Genomic DNA, 12,048 nt, shown 5'->3' on the forward strand with positions numbered 1-12,048 from the left:
CCTCATGCACCCTTCTACAATGGGAACGTCCATTGCCGGCCCTGGAGGGTCCGGAGGAGGGGGACCGCCACACATTGATGCGGGCTATGAGGAGAGGATGAGAGATCAAGGAATAGACGGGCCCGATGGTCTGACGCGGAGAACGAGCTTCTTCTCTCAACGAGGCGCCAGAACAAGCCCTAGGATGTGATCCAGCAGAGATTCCCCAACAGGACGCTGGAGGGGAAATCACAATATGTCAAACAAGATGATCCTGAGGTGGACAAGGTGGAGTAACAGGGAACTCTGACATGGCCCCCTACATGCTCTATAGTTTGCTCTCCACCACCTCAAGGATGGTGCCTATACTAGTCAAAACTGAATCCAAGATGCTCAGGTTCACCCGAAGAAAGCAGGTCAAGAAGTCCATGCTTCACCAAATCTTCGCAAAAAGCCTTCTTTGGGGAGAAACCCTCTGGTAGAAGGTCATCATAGCGGTCGTCCTTGGATTTGGTGCGATTGGTTGACGCCTTGCGCCATCCACTGTTGGAAGTAGGTCCGGCGTTGGTTCGTCCTCCGTTGGTCCCATTATCAAGGAGCATCTCTGTGTGTGCAGCCAATTCCTCAACGGTTGCACAGTTATTATGCCAACACTTGTCAATAATATCATCGATCACCGGATCACCATCTAGCGTCGGAAATTTCATGTTCTGCAGCAAGTTCACGACCTTAGGTCCATGCTGCTTGGGGTTATCTGGAGTAAGACATCGATCTCCATAAACCTCAAAGCCGTAGTTTATTAGGTAGTACAGGGAACCGAGAGCGAACTGCTCTGTTCGAGGGCCTAAGAAGCCGGCACCTCCAGGATCGCTTTCGCTGCTGTTGAGCACTCTTCCGTATGGAGGTATACAGGCTTCGAAACCTGCCCCAATTTGAGCTGTACAGTCAAAATCGGACAGTCTAAGCCGGTCACCGTCAATGAGGATATTGTCAGGCCGGAGGTCGCCATGAGCAAGGTTGAGCGATTCGAGGAAAGCGACGGCTTGGGCAAGGTCGTTCAGCCATACCCTCCGCAGAGGTAGGGTTCTAATTTTTCTATTTTAATAAGAGCGCTGGTTTGCAGGTCCCGAAGTTGATTGTTTTGTATCCTGTAAGAAAGGGACACATCTAGTGATGCCGTTAGTATGTAGATAAACCGGTCAGCTGCCAACAGGGGGGTCGCACCTCTCATATACTCGAGAAAGATACCCTTATCCGTAGAAACACTGTATTATAGAAGGGCATGGCGGACGTTGTGAGAGGATATCATAGATTTTTAGCTCTTTATCAAACTGCTCTTTCTCTCCCCGGGCTGAGGAACTTTGACCACGATGCGCGGATGGACTTCGTAGACGAACGAGATGGCTCCTTTCCAGATCCAGTGCGCATCGGGGAATTGGCGTCGATTACCCATGAGAAGAAAGCGATCCTGCCCATCAACAAGCAACACGAGGTTGCCAAGTTCACATTCAGGGAGTTTTATGTCACTCTGGAGGCTGGATATTTCGTCAAGGAGTGCAACTAATTTTGATGAGTTGCGGTGCTCTGTGTGAGGGATGGGGCTGATTGGATTCCCCTGAAGTGGCCTGGTGTCGCTGACAGCGATCTGATCAATTAACTAACTATATGGCGCTTCATATGGTTAGTTAACATCGTTCAATTTGTGGCAGACCGGACAACATCTCCTCTTTCCTCTGGTGCATGAATTATTGGGAGGGACTCTTCTGTTGCAATTCCCACAGATAATAGCCGTATTTCTCTCTGGGCACCGACGGGTTATTGTTGGTGTAACTACGGAGTACCGGTTATAGCGTCACTTTCTGTGGCAGAAAGAGCGGCGTCGCCCTTTTTGGTGTAACTAGCGGTTAGTGCCTCGCTCCAACAGTTATGTGCTGAGAGAATTTGATGGCCAATCCACAACTAGATAAAGGGGCATTTTCATCGAGTCCATGTCTTCCTATGACTTTGAGAGGTACGAAATAGCTTGTCGGCTCCGGAGATGTGACGAGAGTAGTCGACATGGGCCGGTGATTAAGCTCGATAGCGTAAGTATATGTATTCCGTGTCTCTCGTCTAACGTCTAGATATATCCAAGCATCACCTTTGACGCCAACAAAATGGAAAAGAACAAGTGCAGCTCTATTAACCAATTATACAAGGCCGGGTGTTATCCCTGAATGACACCAACTCCGTCATGATAACCGCACATCTACATCCTTCATACCCCATCTATCATCCCCAGCGGCGACACTTGATGCTGCCTTGTCAATACGACCGGGAAGCCCATCGCCAAACATCCAGTATTGTACGCCGAGGTAGCAATCGCACACGCATTGTAGCATTCCACAAATCCGGAATGCCCATGGAACCGACGAGCCGTTATAAAAGAAGTAGCTCATTTTCATTGCATCTCCAAGCAACCAGGCCATGAGGACGGAAAATCGGAAGCCCTTGCAGGATTGAGATCTTTGGTTGGCAAGGATCTGAGGGACAGGAAGGAAGGCTTCGACGCCGAGCCCGGCAAACCCTAATATTTCAATATAGGCTTTCGAGTGCGAAATGGGAGGGATGAGAACGTGTATAAGGAAGAGAGATACTGAAAGGTAACCGAGGAACGTCCAGTAGCTATGCGGGTAATAAAGATTAGCAACGTGGCAAGCAATTCCACAGATAACGCAACGGGTATGCCATCATTCCGAAAACACATACGGTCGGGTTGCTCTCCATTGCCAAAAGTCATACGGCCTTCTAAACTCTGACTGTCCACCCGCCAGTTGCCCAGAAAACGGTGTATGGTCCACCGGGGACTGGGGACGATGGTCAAGCGCCACTTTCAATAACAGTATTTGTACCACGACCATCATCATCGCCTGCAGGAGCAAAGGAAACGAATAATATGCACCGAACCAATAAAACACCCTAACACCGAGACGGTCAGCTCTGGGTTGGCGGAGTAGATCAATTGGGTAAAAGCGCACTTGAAAATTGATGCAACAAGCATAATTAACGGTATATCTAGCGAAAAGCCAGCTGAGCTCTTAGTCCTCTGTATGCTGTATATCTGGTCCGCGTACGACAGGATCGGAGATATAACTAAGCTGCAACATGCGATTATTAGAACATTCACTGTGTTAAACTGATTTTGCGGCCAGGGCTCCTCTTACAAAAGCGGAGCGCCATACTCCATGGCTACAGAGATAAGCCACATTATGAATTGAATCGCTCCTTGCTCCTCTTGATTCTCAGACCTGACGGGCGACGACTCGGGGATTTCCGCAGGATCATCCACAACGTGAACACGCAATAACCGGATTATTGGGAGGAAAAGCGACTAGTAGATTTTCGCTTGAATAATTTTTTGGACGAAAATCACTCGCAACCAGCGGGCCTATCGACAAGTCTTTCGGCGTCCTCGTTTCTGTAGTTTCCGGGAAGGATACCCAAAATGCGCCAAACTCTTTTGCAGCAAAAAGATCAGATGAAAAGCCCTTCCCCAGCAGCAAGCAGAGCGGAGAACGATCGCCAGTAGCCCAGTTAGTTCTTGTTAACGCCCGCCGCCGCACTCTTTCTCTGGAAGCAAAAGTGGAATTCGCAGGGCCGCCGAATACTCGAGTGTTTTTTCGCAGTGACGATGGTGCCAAGCAGAAGCCCTGGCCTGTGCAGGCTTGGCAGGAGCATTGAAACCTTTTACTCTATACTCCGTACGGAGTACAAGGGATATTATTCTTTGGATGGAATGGATTCAAGGTGTTATACAGTTAACGCTGCAGGATATCTAAACGCGCACATTTAAGCAAAGTCTATTTTCCAAGACTGGGTAATCGAGACGCGTGGGTTCTTCACAATCGCATAGGGCGCTTTACCGCCCTGGGAGCTATGCCACTCCAAACCAACTCGAGACTCACTCCGTACACCATCCTCTACCTGAACCGTTTCTTTGCTCTTCCACTTGTTAGGAGCCCCAACAACAATGATCTTTTCAACATATACCTCCGCCATGCTTCTCAAGTATTTCGCGGTCTTGGCGCCAGGCGTAACGAGATTCTCCGACGACAAGGTAGCCTTATCAAAAACGAAACGGCGGTGGATCTTCGCACCACTTTGATAATCAAATGTCTCGCCGTCGTCCACGTAGAGCTCGCCCTCGGCGTAGCCGTTTTTGTCCAAAACGACCACAAGAGTATAGGGGTCAAATTTCATCAGCCCACTGCTCCGACGTGGCCTATCTTTCCTCGGAATGATGTGTCCGCCTTGCATCAAGAGTGGAATCTTTTCCAACGGCGCTTGCACGGTGTGAAATTTTCCAGCTCCTTGGTAAATGGTATAATCGAAGTAGTCGTAGTACTTTTCGTCGTCAGCGATGTAAATGTCAACGCTAGTCGCTCCTTCAGTGACAACAGGTTTCGCGAGTAGCCCGGTTGAGCCCAAATACAATTGATCGTCAATTGCAAAACCATGCTCGTCTGAAGGGTGGACATAATATTGCGGTCGAACGATGGGTGTGCCATCGACAGACGCCTGATAAAAGGCAGTGTACCAGGCTGGGAGCAGTTGATATCGAACTCGCAAAGCTTGAGTAATGATGCTAGTGTAGGGCTCCCCACTCAAGTACGGTTCGCGCCTTCGAGTGTCAATGTGAGCGTGCGCCCGAAGGAATGGGTAAAAGATACCAGTCTGATACCATCTCGTGAGGAGTTCCTTGCTTGGGTTTCCAAAGAATCCGCCAACGTCAGCACCCGCAAAGGGAAACCCTGCAATTCCATTGTTCAAAACCATGGGCAAAGAAGCCGCAAGATGGCCCCAGTTGGCTTGGTTATCACCGGTCCACATGGCGCCGAGTCGCTGAGAGCCAACATAGAATGAGCGCGTCAACACAAAGGGCCGTCTGATTTCACCCTTTTTACGCTCGAGTAAAGCGTTGTATGTTGCATTGACAAACGTCAGGCCGTTGATGTTGTGCACATCTCGGTGTTCCCAACCGCCATGATGGATATTGTCCTTTGGCATAGTTGTTTCCGGTCCATTAAAAACAGACGGCTCATTCATATCATTCCACACGAATGAATTGTGTTGAGTTCCCTTGAAGCTGTCATATTTAAACAGGCCTTTCCACCATTCAATTGCAGCGGGATTGAAGCAGTCAACCCAATGGGAAGACCCAGGCCAGCACCAACCGTCATAGACACTCCCATCTTTATTATTAACTGCAAACTTCTTATTCTTTAGTTCATCCACAATTGGGTAGTTGGCTTCGTTTTTGATATGAGGATCAATTATGTAGACCAGTTTGCGTTCTGAATCATCGAGCTGCTTTTGCATGCCGATGGGATCAGGAAATGTGTGCGGATCCCAAGTGAAATATTTCTTTTGATCGGTATATTCGATATCAAGCCAGATCACATCGTATGGAATTTGATACATGTCGAATTTTCGATCAACATCCCGGACGTCCTCATCGGTTACATAATTCCAGCGGCATTGATGGTACGCAATGGCAAAATGCTGGGGAAGTTGGGTGAATCCGGTGAGTTCTCCGTACGATTTGGTGACATCGTACGGGGTTGGGCCGAGAAATACAAACACGTCAAGTTGACCGTTCTCGGAGAACCAGTGAGTTTGTGTATCAGTTTTCCCCTTGGCTCCGAGAGATAGAGGGTTTGGTGATTGCTTGGCTTTCACGATATCAACCCATGTTTCCGCTGCGTTTAACCAAAGCAGGCCCACAGTAGACCCAGGGCGATGGGCTTGCATGAAAGGAATTGCACCGTAAAGAGTCATCGGGCTGTTCAGCTCGTACTCAAAAACATCGGAATTGTACAGACGATACGGTTCGGTATGTTGACCCTCGCCGCCCCTATACGAAATCAGTATGCATACACATGCCACCAGCCACAGATCCTACCTTGTTTCCTTCAAAGACATTGAATCGGCGTGTTCCGGGATTCCGAAAACATGGGCATACCCCGGAAATGTGACATCTAGGCCAACACTCTCTGGGCCCCGAGGCTTGGAATCAGTGTTTCCTCCGAATGATTCATCCCACCATGTTGAATCGTCCAGTTCTAGGTCGGTATTTTGGGTTTCATCACTTGGCTCTTGTTTAGCCCTCCAATGTTCCACGTTGAGAAATCCTCTATCGTTGAGCTTGATATGCGTTTCGCCATCGCGTTCAAACGATATTCCAAAGGGGGAATGTTTTATCACAGCTTTGAATGTTCGATCAGGGCCGTAAATGACTTTTGTGAATTCGTTTGTTGGGTCCGACTCTAGTTCCGCCGATGGACTAGGACTAAGGTCTCCGGTGACTGCCCACTTTGCAGCCTCATTATAGCGCTCCTTTCTCACAGTACTTCCGTGGCGTAGTTCAATATCTCCATTTAGACGCCTTTCTTCGTCGATAGTAATTCGTGCAACACCAGATTTAAGAAACGACACTGTGAGAGGGAGTCGAACATCTCCGTCCTTTATGGTCGACTTTATGACAGTCCCCAGTAATTGTCCGTTTTTAAATGTCACAGAGCTCGGATCAAGCCTGTAAGGGGAGGGCCACGATGGCCCTTTGTCGGATATCGAATCCGCGAGTGCGCGATTCCGTTTGCAAAATCCGGACTGCGAACATGTCTTAAAACTCTCGTGCTTAACCATGACTACAGCCCAATTGATCCCGTCAGACAATGTACTTGTTTCAAGTGTTCAAGCCGGACTTACGCCCCGGTGCAACTAGGCACGATAGTATCACAATGGCCACCAGGGTCAATGACCACACTGGAGCTCGACGAGACGCCATGAGGCGATGGAGGAAGCGAGTGATCCAATGACAAGAAATACGAATGGGCAGCAATCAAATCATGAGCAGTCGACAGGCTCCCAAAAGTACGAAGTCCAGATTCGTACTCTTGATTGCCGCGAGCTGGTGTTTGGTGAAAGGCAAGTTGGCCTGTAAACACGGTGCTTGCCGGTGAACATCGTTGCTGCATGGAAGGCTGGCTTGGCGCCCTTGTGCCTAAACTCCGAAGGATGCTAGCGCCATTTGGCTTGGAAACCGTTTTTTGGATGCCCCTCCATCCATCCCGCACACAACCCTCTGCACTGCTCCCCGAGTTATACACATCAGAATTCAAAATCCCCTTCTGTCACAATGTCTTCTGAAAGAACGTGAGTAAGGTCGCTTCTATTCCCAAGCTTCTCACTCTAACCGATTGTTCTAGTTTCATTGCTATCAAGCCCGACGGTGTCCAGGTACGCGGGGTTCTCTCCCAAAACCAAATGCCCCTCCCTCCTGCCTCATTGCCATGAAGATACAACAATAGCGCTATTGAATTCGGGTTGCTGATACTCCGACTTCCAGCGTGGACTCATTGGCCCAATCATCAGCCGATTCGAGACCCGCGGGTGCGTATAAACCCAACCTGAAGCTGGCGGGGTAGCGTGCTGAGTCTTCACACAGATACAAACTCGTTGCCATCAAGCTTGTCTCTCCATCCAAGGAACATTTGGAACAGCACTATGCTGATCTCGCCGGAAAGCCATTCTTCAAGGGCCTCGTCACCTGTAAAGGCTCCAAACGCCTTTTTCTGCACCAGCACCCAGGCTAACCCCGGTCTAGATATGTTGAGTGGACCTATTTGCGCTATGGTTTGGGAAGGACGTGATGTCGTGAAAACTGGCCGAAGTATGAACCTTTTAACGTGGGCTTGCTATGCCATATGAACTAAAGGCGTTGAACAGCAATCCTTGGTGCTACCAACCCTCTCGCCTCGGCTCCAGGCACCATCCGTGGTGACTATGCAATTGTTAGTGAATCTGACACTATGCGTTCAGCAACGATCACAACTAACCATCCTCCCTAGGACGTCGGTCGCAACGTCTGCCACGGATCCGATAGCGTCGAGAACGCCAAGAAGGAGATTGCTTTGTGGTTCGGCGAGGGGGATCTTGTCGATTACAAGCAGAGCCAATTCGATTGGATCTATGAGGCATAAATTGCTGAGCTTTCGAGTTCAAAAAGTAGATAAAGATTAAAAGGCTGGTGTTCGCCGGCAATGACACGTTTATGAATTCAAAATGCAAGTCCAGCTTGCAAAAGCGGCCCAAAACCTCTTGACCAGGATTTTCACTGTGCCTCGTACGATACAGTGGCCGGGTAGCCCCGTTTATCGCCTTTTCGAATTCCCGAAAAGCCGGCCTACACCTCGTCTGAGGGGCACAAGCACGCATTTCGCGAACCACGGCGTTGCCCATGCACTAATCATGATCCGCATTGGGAGTAAAGCCTTGGTAACTGCGTATGCAGTTGCGAACTCTAGTATTAAACGCATCCCTTGATTTGTGTTCACATCAGAGGACCCCAAAAATTCTTCCTGTTCAACGGCGTCAATCACTTCTGCCTTTGTCATCTCATTTTCCACCCATCCCCTCTTTCGTAGCCACTTGCCGAACTTCCTCACGCCCTCGTCGAATGCACTGTCCCCTTCGCCATTCCCTAGTGATGGCATCCAGCCGCCATAGTGGAATAACCCAACCAGGCCGAATAGAGGTACGACCGCAGTTATTTCATGGAGTATGAGAAAGGACGTGATATGCATGACGGGCGCGCGAAGAAGAGGCGCGGTATATTTCCGAAGGAAGGGAGGGAGACGGCCGTTGAACCGTTCGAATCTGCCACGGGCGTCAGGCGTCGCTGGAGGCTTAGGAGGCGTGGAGAAATTGCGGTTCTGGGGATTCCCTGAACGACGGAGTGAAATCCGAGCTAGGCCAAGGCCATGGGGTAGTGAGGCGGTCTTCATCATTGGCGTCGTCGGAGGAATTGGGGTGATCATCGGAGTAGTTGCATGTCGTGAGGTTGAATCCTGCGCCTAGCAAGGACGGTAATCACGCCAATGCAGCGGGGATCACTCGAGAGGACTTTTGCTCCTCGCGAAACTAGGAAATCGAGGTGTTGGCAAGCAACAAGGTGATCAGTGATCAGTCAAGACAGGTAAAAGTTAATGAGTGGCAGCCTTTTGCTTGAGAGCCACAGATGATTTGCTTTTGTTGGTCTCAGTGCAACGCATTTCATTCTATACTGACGATGGCGGAGTAACTAGCAGCGTGATACATATTGGACTTCTAGAAATCAAACAAGTCCACTGGTAGGAATATTAGTTGATAATTTGCTATTCCTGTTCTTATATCATGAATTCCGGAACTCCTTGCTAAATATCGGGGAAGGGTCTATTGCATTGGAGACGAACCGCAGGGGAAGTTTTCAAAATTCTGTGGAACATCTCAATATTTGTTGAGCACAAAAAACCAGCTTCCAACAAGGAAACCTGATCGCTTCACATTCAATCTATTGTCACTTTCCTGTGGAATTCCCTGCTCTTCCTGCATGCGATCGCATTTAATACTCCTTCAGTCGCTCGAATTCACCCTTCCCTTCAGATTCCCACCTGTTGTCTGGCGTCAAGTTACCCCGCATTAAGCAACTCGACTTTACAACTTCTCGCAATATATACAGAGCCCTGGCACTATGGAGAAAATATCAGATAAAATTGCAGCTCTTCCTGAAGATGCAAATTTCTTCTCTTTGGAGTTTTTCCCTCCAAAGACGCAAATGGTGCGCTGCCCACTTATCTTCATCCCCGCACGTCGAACCCTTCCGCCCAGCAAGCTAACCCGCACTGCACCTCTAGGGCTCATCGAATCTCCAAGCTCGATTAGAGCGTATGTCCCAGGCCCTTCGACCGCTTTTTGTAACCGTGACATGGGGTGCTGGTGGAAGCACCGCTTCGAAATCCCTCGAGCTTGCGGAAATATGCCAGAGGCAATTGGGGTTGACAACATGCTTGCATTTGACGTGCACGAACATGAATAGAGCGCTGATTGACGATGCATTGGACGAGGCGAAGGCTCTGGGCATTCGGAATATCCTAGCGTTACGAGGTGATCCGCCGCGGAGTGATGAATACAATCTTGCTGGAGAGGATGACAGCAACAAAGACTTTACGTACGCGATTGATTTGGTGCGACATATACGCAGGAAGCATGGAGATTATTTCTGCATTGGCGTGGCGGCCTATCCCGAAGGCCATGCTGATGAATCTCACCCCGAGATTCAGGACCCCGTCAGAGACTTGCCCTATCTCATTGATAAGACCAAGGCTGGCGCTGATTTCATCATGACGCAGCTGACTTACGATATTGTTGCTTATAAAAAGTTCGAATCCATGTTGCGGAATCACGAGTCTGGAGTGTTCAAGACTATTCCGATTATACCTGGGCTCATGCCTATTCAGAGTTATTCTAGACTAACGAGAATTACAAAATTAAGCCATGCCTGTGTCCCGCCGGAAATATTAGCCCGAATTGAGAAATGCAAGATGGACGATGAGGCTGTCAAACGAGTTGGCGTTGACGTTGTCAGTGAACTGGTTGACGAAATCAAGACCATCTCATGCCCAGGTCCTCGCGGTTTGCACTTTTTCACTTTGAATTTAGAAAAGTCTGTGTCATTTATTCTCGAGAGATGCAACTTGATACCAAGCTCGTCAGAGCCTTCAAGCGATACGGAATCAGAATCGGCGGTCTATGCCATGCACAAGAACCTAACAGCACCGGCTGGCAAAGCAGCTTTCGTGTCAAGACGTCGGGCGTCGTCATTGAATTCTCAACCGTATAACCGCGTGATTATTGATCGGGCTGATATGTCCTCTCAGAGTTCTACCACCCATGAAACGTCTGCTCAGGGTGCTGGGATGCCGGCACTCAACCCTCCTCCTCGCAATACCACTCTGCTGATATCTGAAGGGATGGGCGCACTTGGGCGTGAAGCTACCTGGGACGACTTTCCTAACGGCCGCTGGGGTGATGCTCGTTCTCCTGCGTTTGGTGAGATAGATGGATATGGCCCATCATTACATGTCACAGCCAACGTAGCACGTCGATTATGGGGTTTTCCAACCTCTCGTGAAGATATAAATCAGATCTTCCGGCGGCATGTTTCCGGTGCGCTTCATGCGGTGCCTTGGTCTGAGGGAGGTGCAGCAGAAGAGTCGGGCGGTTTAAACCCAGAAACGGCCACAATTCGCCCATACCTACTTGATCTTATTGACAAACGGGGTTGGTGGACGCTTGCTTCACAGCCTGCAGTTAATGGCGTTCGCAGTGACGACACAACCTTTGGCTGGGGTCCTCCTGGCGAAGGATTCGTCTTTCAAAAAGCATTCGTTGAGTTTTTCTGCTCTAGCAATGACTATCGTTCATACCTGAAGCCCCTACTTCAACGCTATGGCCACGACGAATTCGCATGGTTTGCGACCAACGCGGCTGGTGACTTTGAAGCCTCAACCCCTCCTTCAGCGCACAGCCCTACAGAACCTGTCGACGCGGGCTTTGAAGACCCCAGCAGCCCTGCGGCTTCGAATCCAGGCGGCGTTAACGCGGTAACTTGGGGTGTGTTCCGCGGAAAAGAAATTATCACACCCACTATTATCGAAGAAGTGAGTTTCCGGGCCTGGGGAGAAGAGGCATTCCGCATATGGGATGAATGGCGACGGATCTTCGCCCGAGGCAGCCCGACCGAAAAGCTGCTGGCTCAGACGAAGGAGGACGTATGGCTGGTCTGTGTTGTCGGTCAGCGTTTTGGTGCTGGAGGTGAGCCCGGTAAGGATGCTACGGATGAAGGAAAGCTTCTATGGAAAATTCTAGCCGGGGAGAATGTCGCGTTGGAATCATAGGGACGCTCTGCTTATGATATATCAATGAGTGTCCAGTACAGGCAATTGAAGATTCTCTAAATTTTTTCCTTAGATCGGTTGCATAGTTACTTTTGGCGTGCCCATAAATAAATCTTGCTATCTGACAATGAACATATAACTATGCTTCCTCAAAGTCCAGACATCTTCTCGCTTCATTTATCCCACTGGTAACCCCGGCTACCAGTGGTGGAACCCTCATACTGATACTTTTCTTCTAATTCGTGATACTTATCAAATCCAAGGCCCTCGCAGACGTCCCTGTACGTCAAGATCTGTTCTGGCTTCCCGACCA

At 49.4% G+C, this 12,048-nt stretch overlaps 4 protein-coding genes across 4 annotated transcripts; 2 read left to right on the top strand and 2 right to left on the bottom strand.

The window, feature by feature from the left end:
• Window positions 1–347: 347 nt before the first annotated feature.
• On the bottom strand, window positions 348–6,805 carry UREG_03877 (uncharacterized protein; the record flags this gene model as incomplete). Its single annotated transcript, XM_002544314.1, has 9 exons — window positions 348–1,074; window positions 1,377–1,539; window positions 2,243–2,643; window positions 2,728–3,033; window positions 3,183–3,349; window positions 3,459–3,673; window positions 3,924–5,872; window positions 5,921–6,665; window positions 6,727–6,805. 9 exons carry the CDS (start codon window positions 6,803–6,805, stop codon window positions 348–350), a joined length of 4,752 nt encoding a protein of 1,583 aa, XP_002544360.1.
• Window positions 6,806–7,156: 351 nt separating this feature from the next.
• UREG_03878 (nucleoside diphosphate kinase 1) lies at window positions 7,157–8,000 on the top strand (the record flags this gene model as incomplete). Its single annotated transcript, XM_002544315.1, has 7 exons — window positions 7,157–7,173; window positions 7,227–7,257; window positions 7,367–7,410; window positions 7,466–7,569; window positions 7,625–7,690; window positions 7,747–7,811; window positions 7,869–8,000. 7 exons carry the CDS (start codon window positions 7,157–7,159, stop codon window positions 7,998–8,000), a joined length of 459 nt encoding a protein of 152 aa, XP_002544361.1.
• Window positions 8,001–8,171: 171 nt separating this feature from the next.
• Window positions 8,172–9,117, bottom strand: UREG_03879 (uncharacterized protein; the record flags this gene model as incomplete). Its single annotated transcript, XM_002544316.1, has 2 exons — window positions 8,172–8,873; window positions 9,088–9,117. The coding sequence occupies 2 exons, from the start codon at window positions 9,115–9,117 to the stop codon at window positions 8,172–8,174; spliced, it is 732 nt and encodes a 243-aa protein (XP_002544362.1).
• Window positions 9,118–9,529: 412 nt separating this feature from the next.
• Window positions 9,530–11,735, top strand: UREG_03880 (uncharacterized protein; the record flags this gene model as incomplete). Its single annotated transcript, XM_002544317.1, has 2 exons — window positions 9,530–9,616; window positions 9,693–11,735. The coding sequence occupies 2 exons, from the start codon at window positions 9,530–9,532 to the stop codon at window positions 11,733–11,735; spliced, it is 2,130 nt and encodes a 709-aa protein (XP_002544363.1).
• Window positions 11,736–12,048: the final 313 nt, after the last annotated feature.

The sequence above is a fragment of the Uncinocarpus reesii genome, genomic scaffold, assembly GCF_000003515.1.
Source record: "Uncinocarpus reesii 1704 scaffold_2 genomic scaffold, whole genome shotgun sequence".
Classification (NCBI taxonomy): domain Eukaryota; kingdom Fungi; phylum Ascomycota; class Eurotiomycetes; order Onygenales; family Onygenaceae; genus Uncinocarpus; species Uncinocarpus reesii.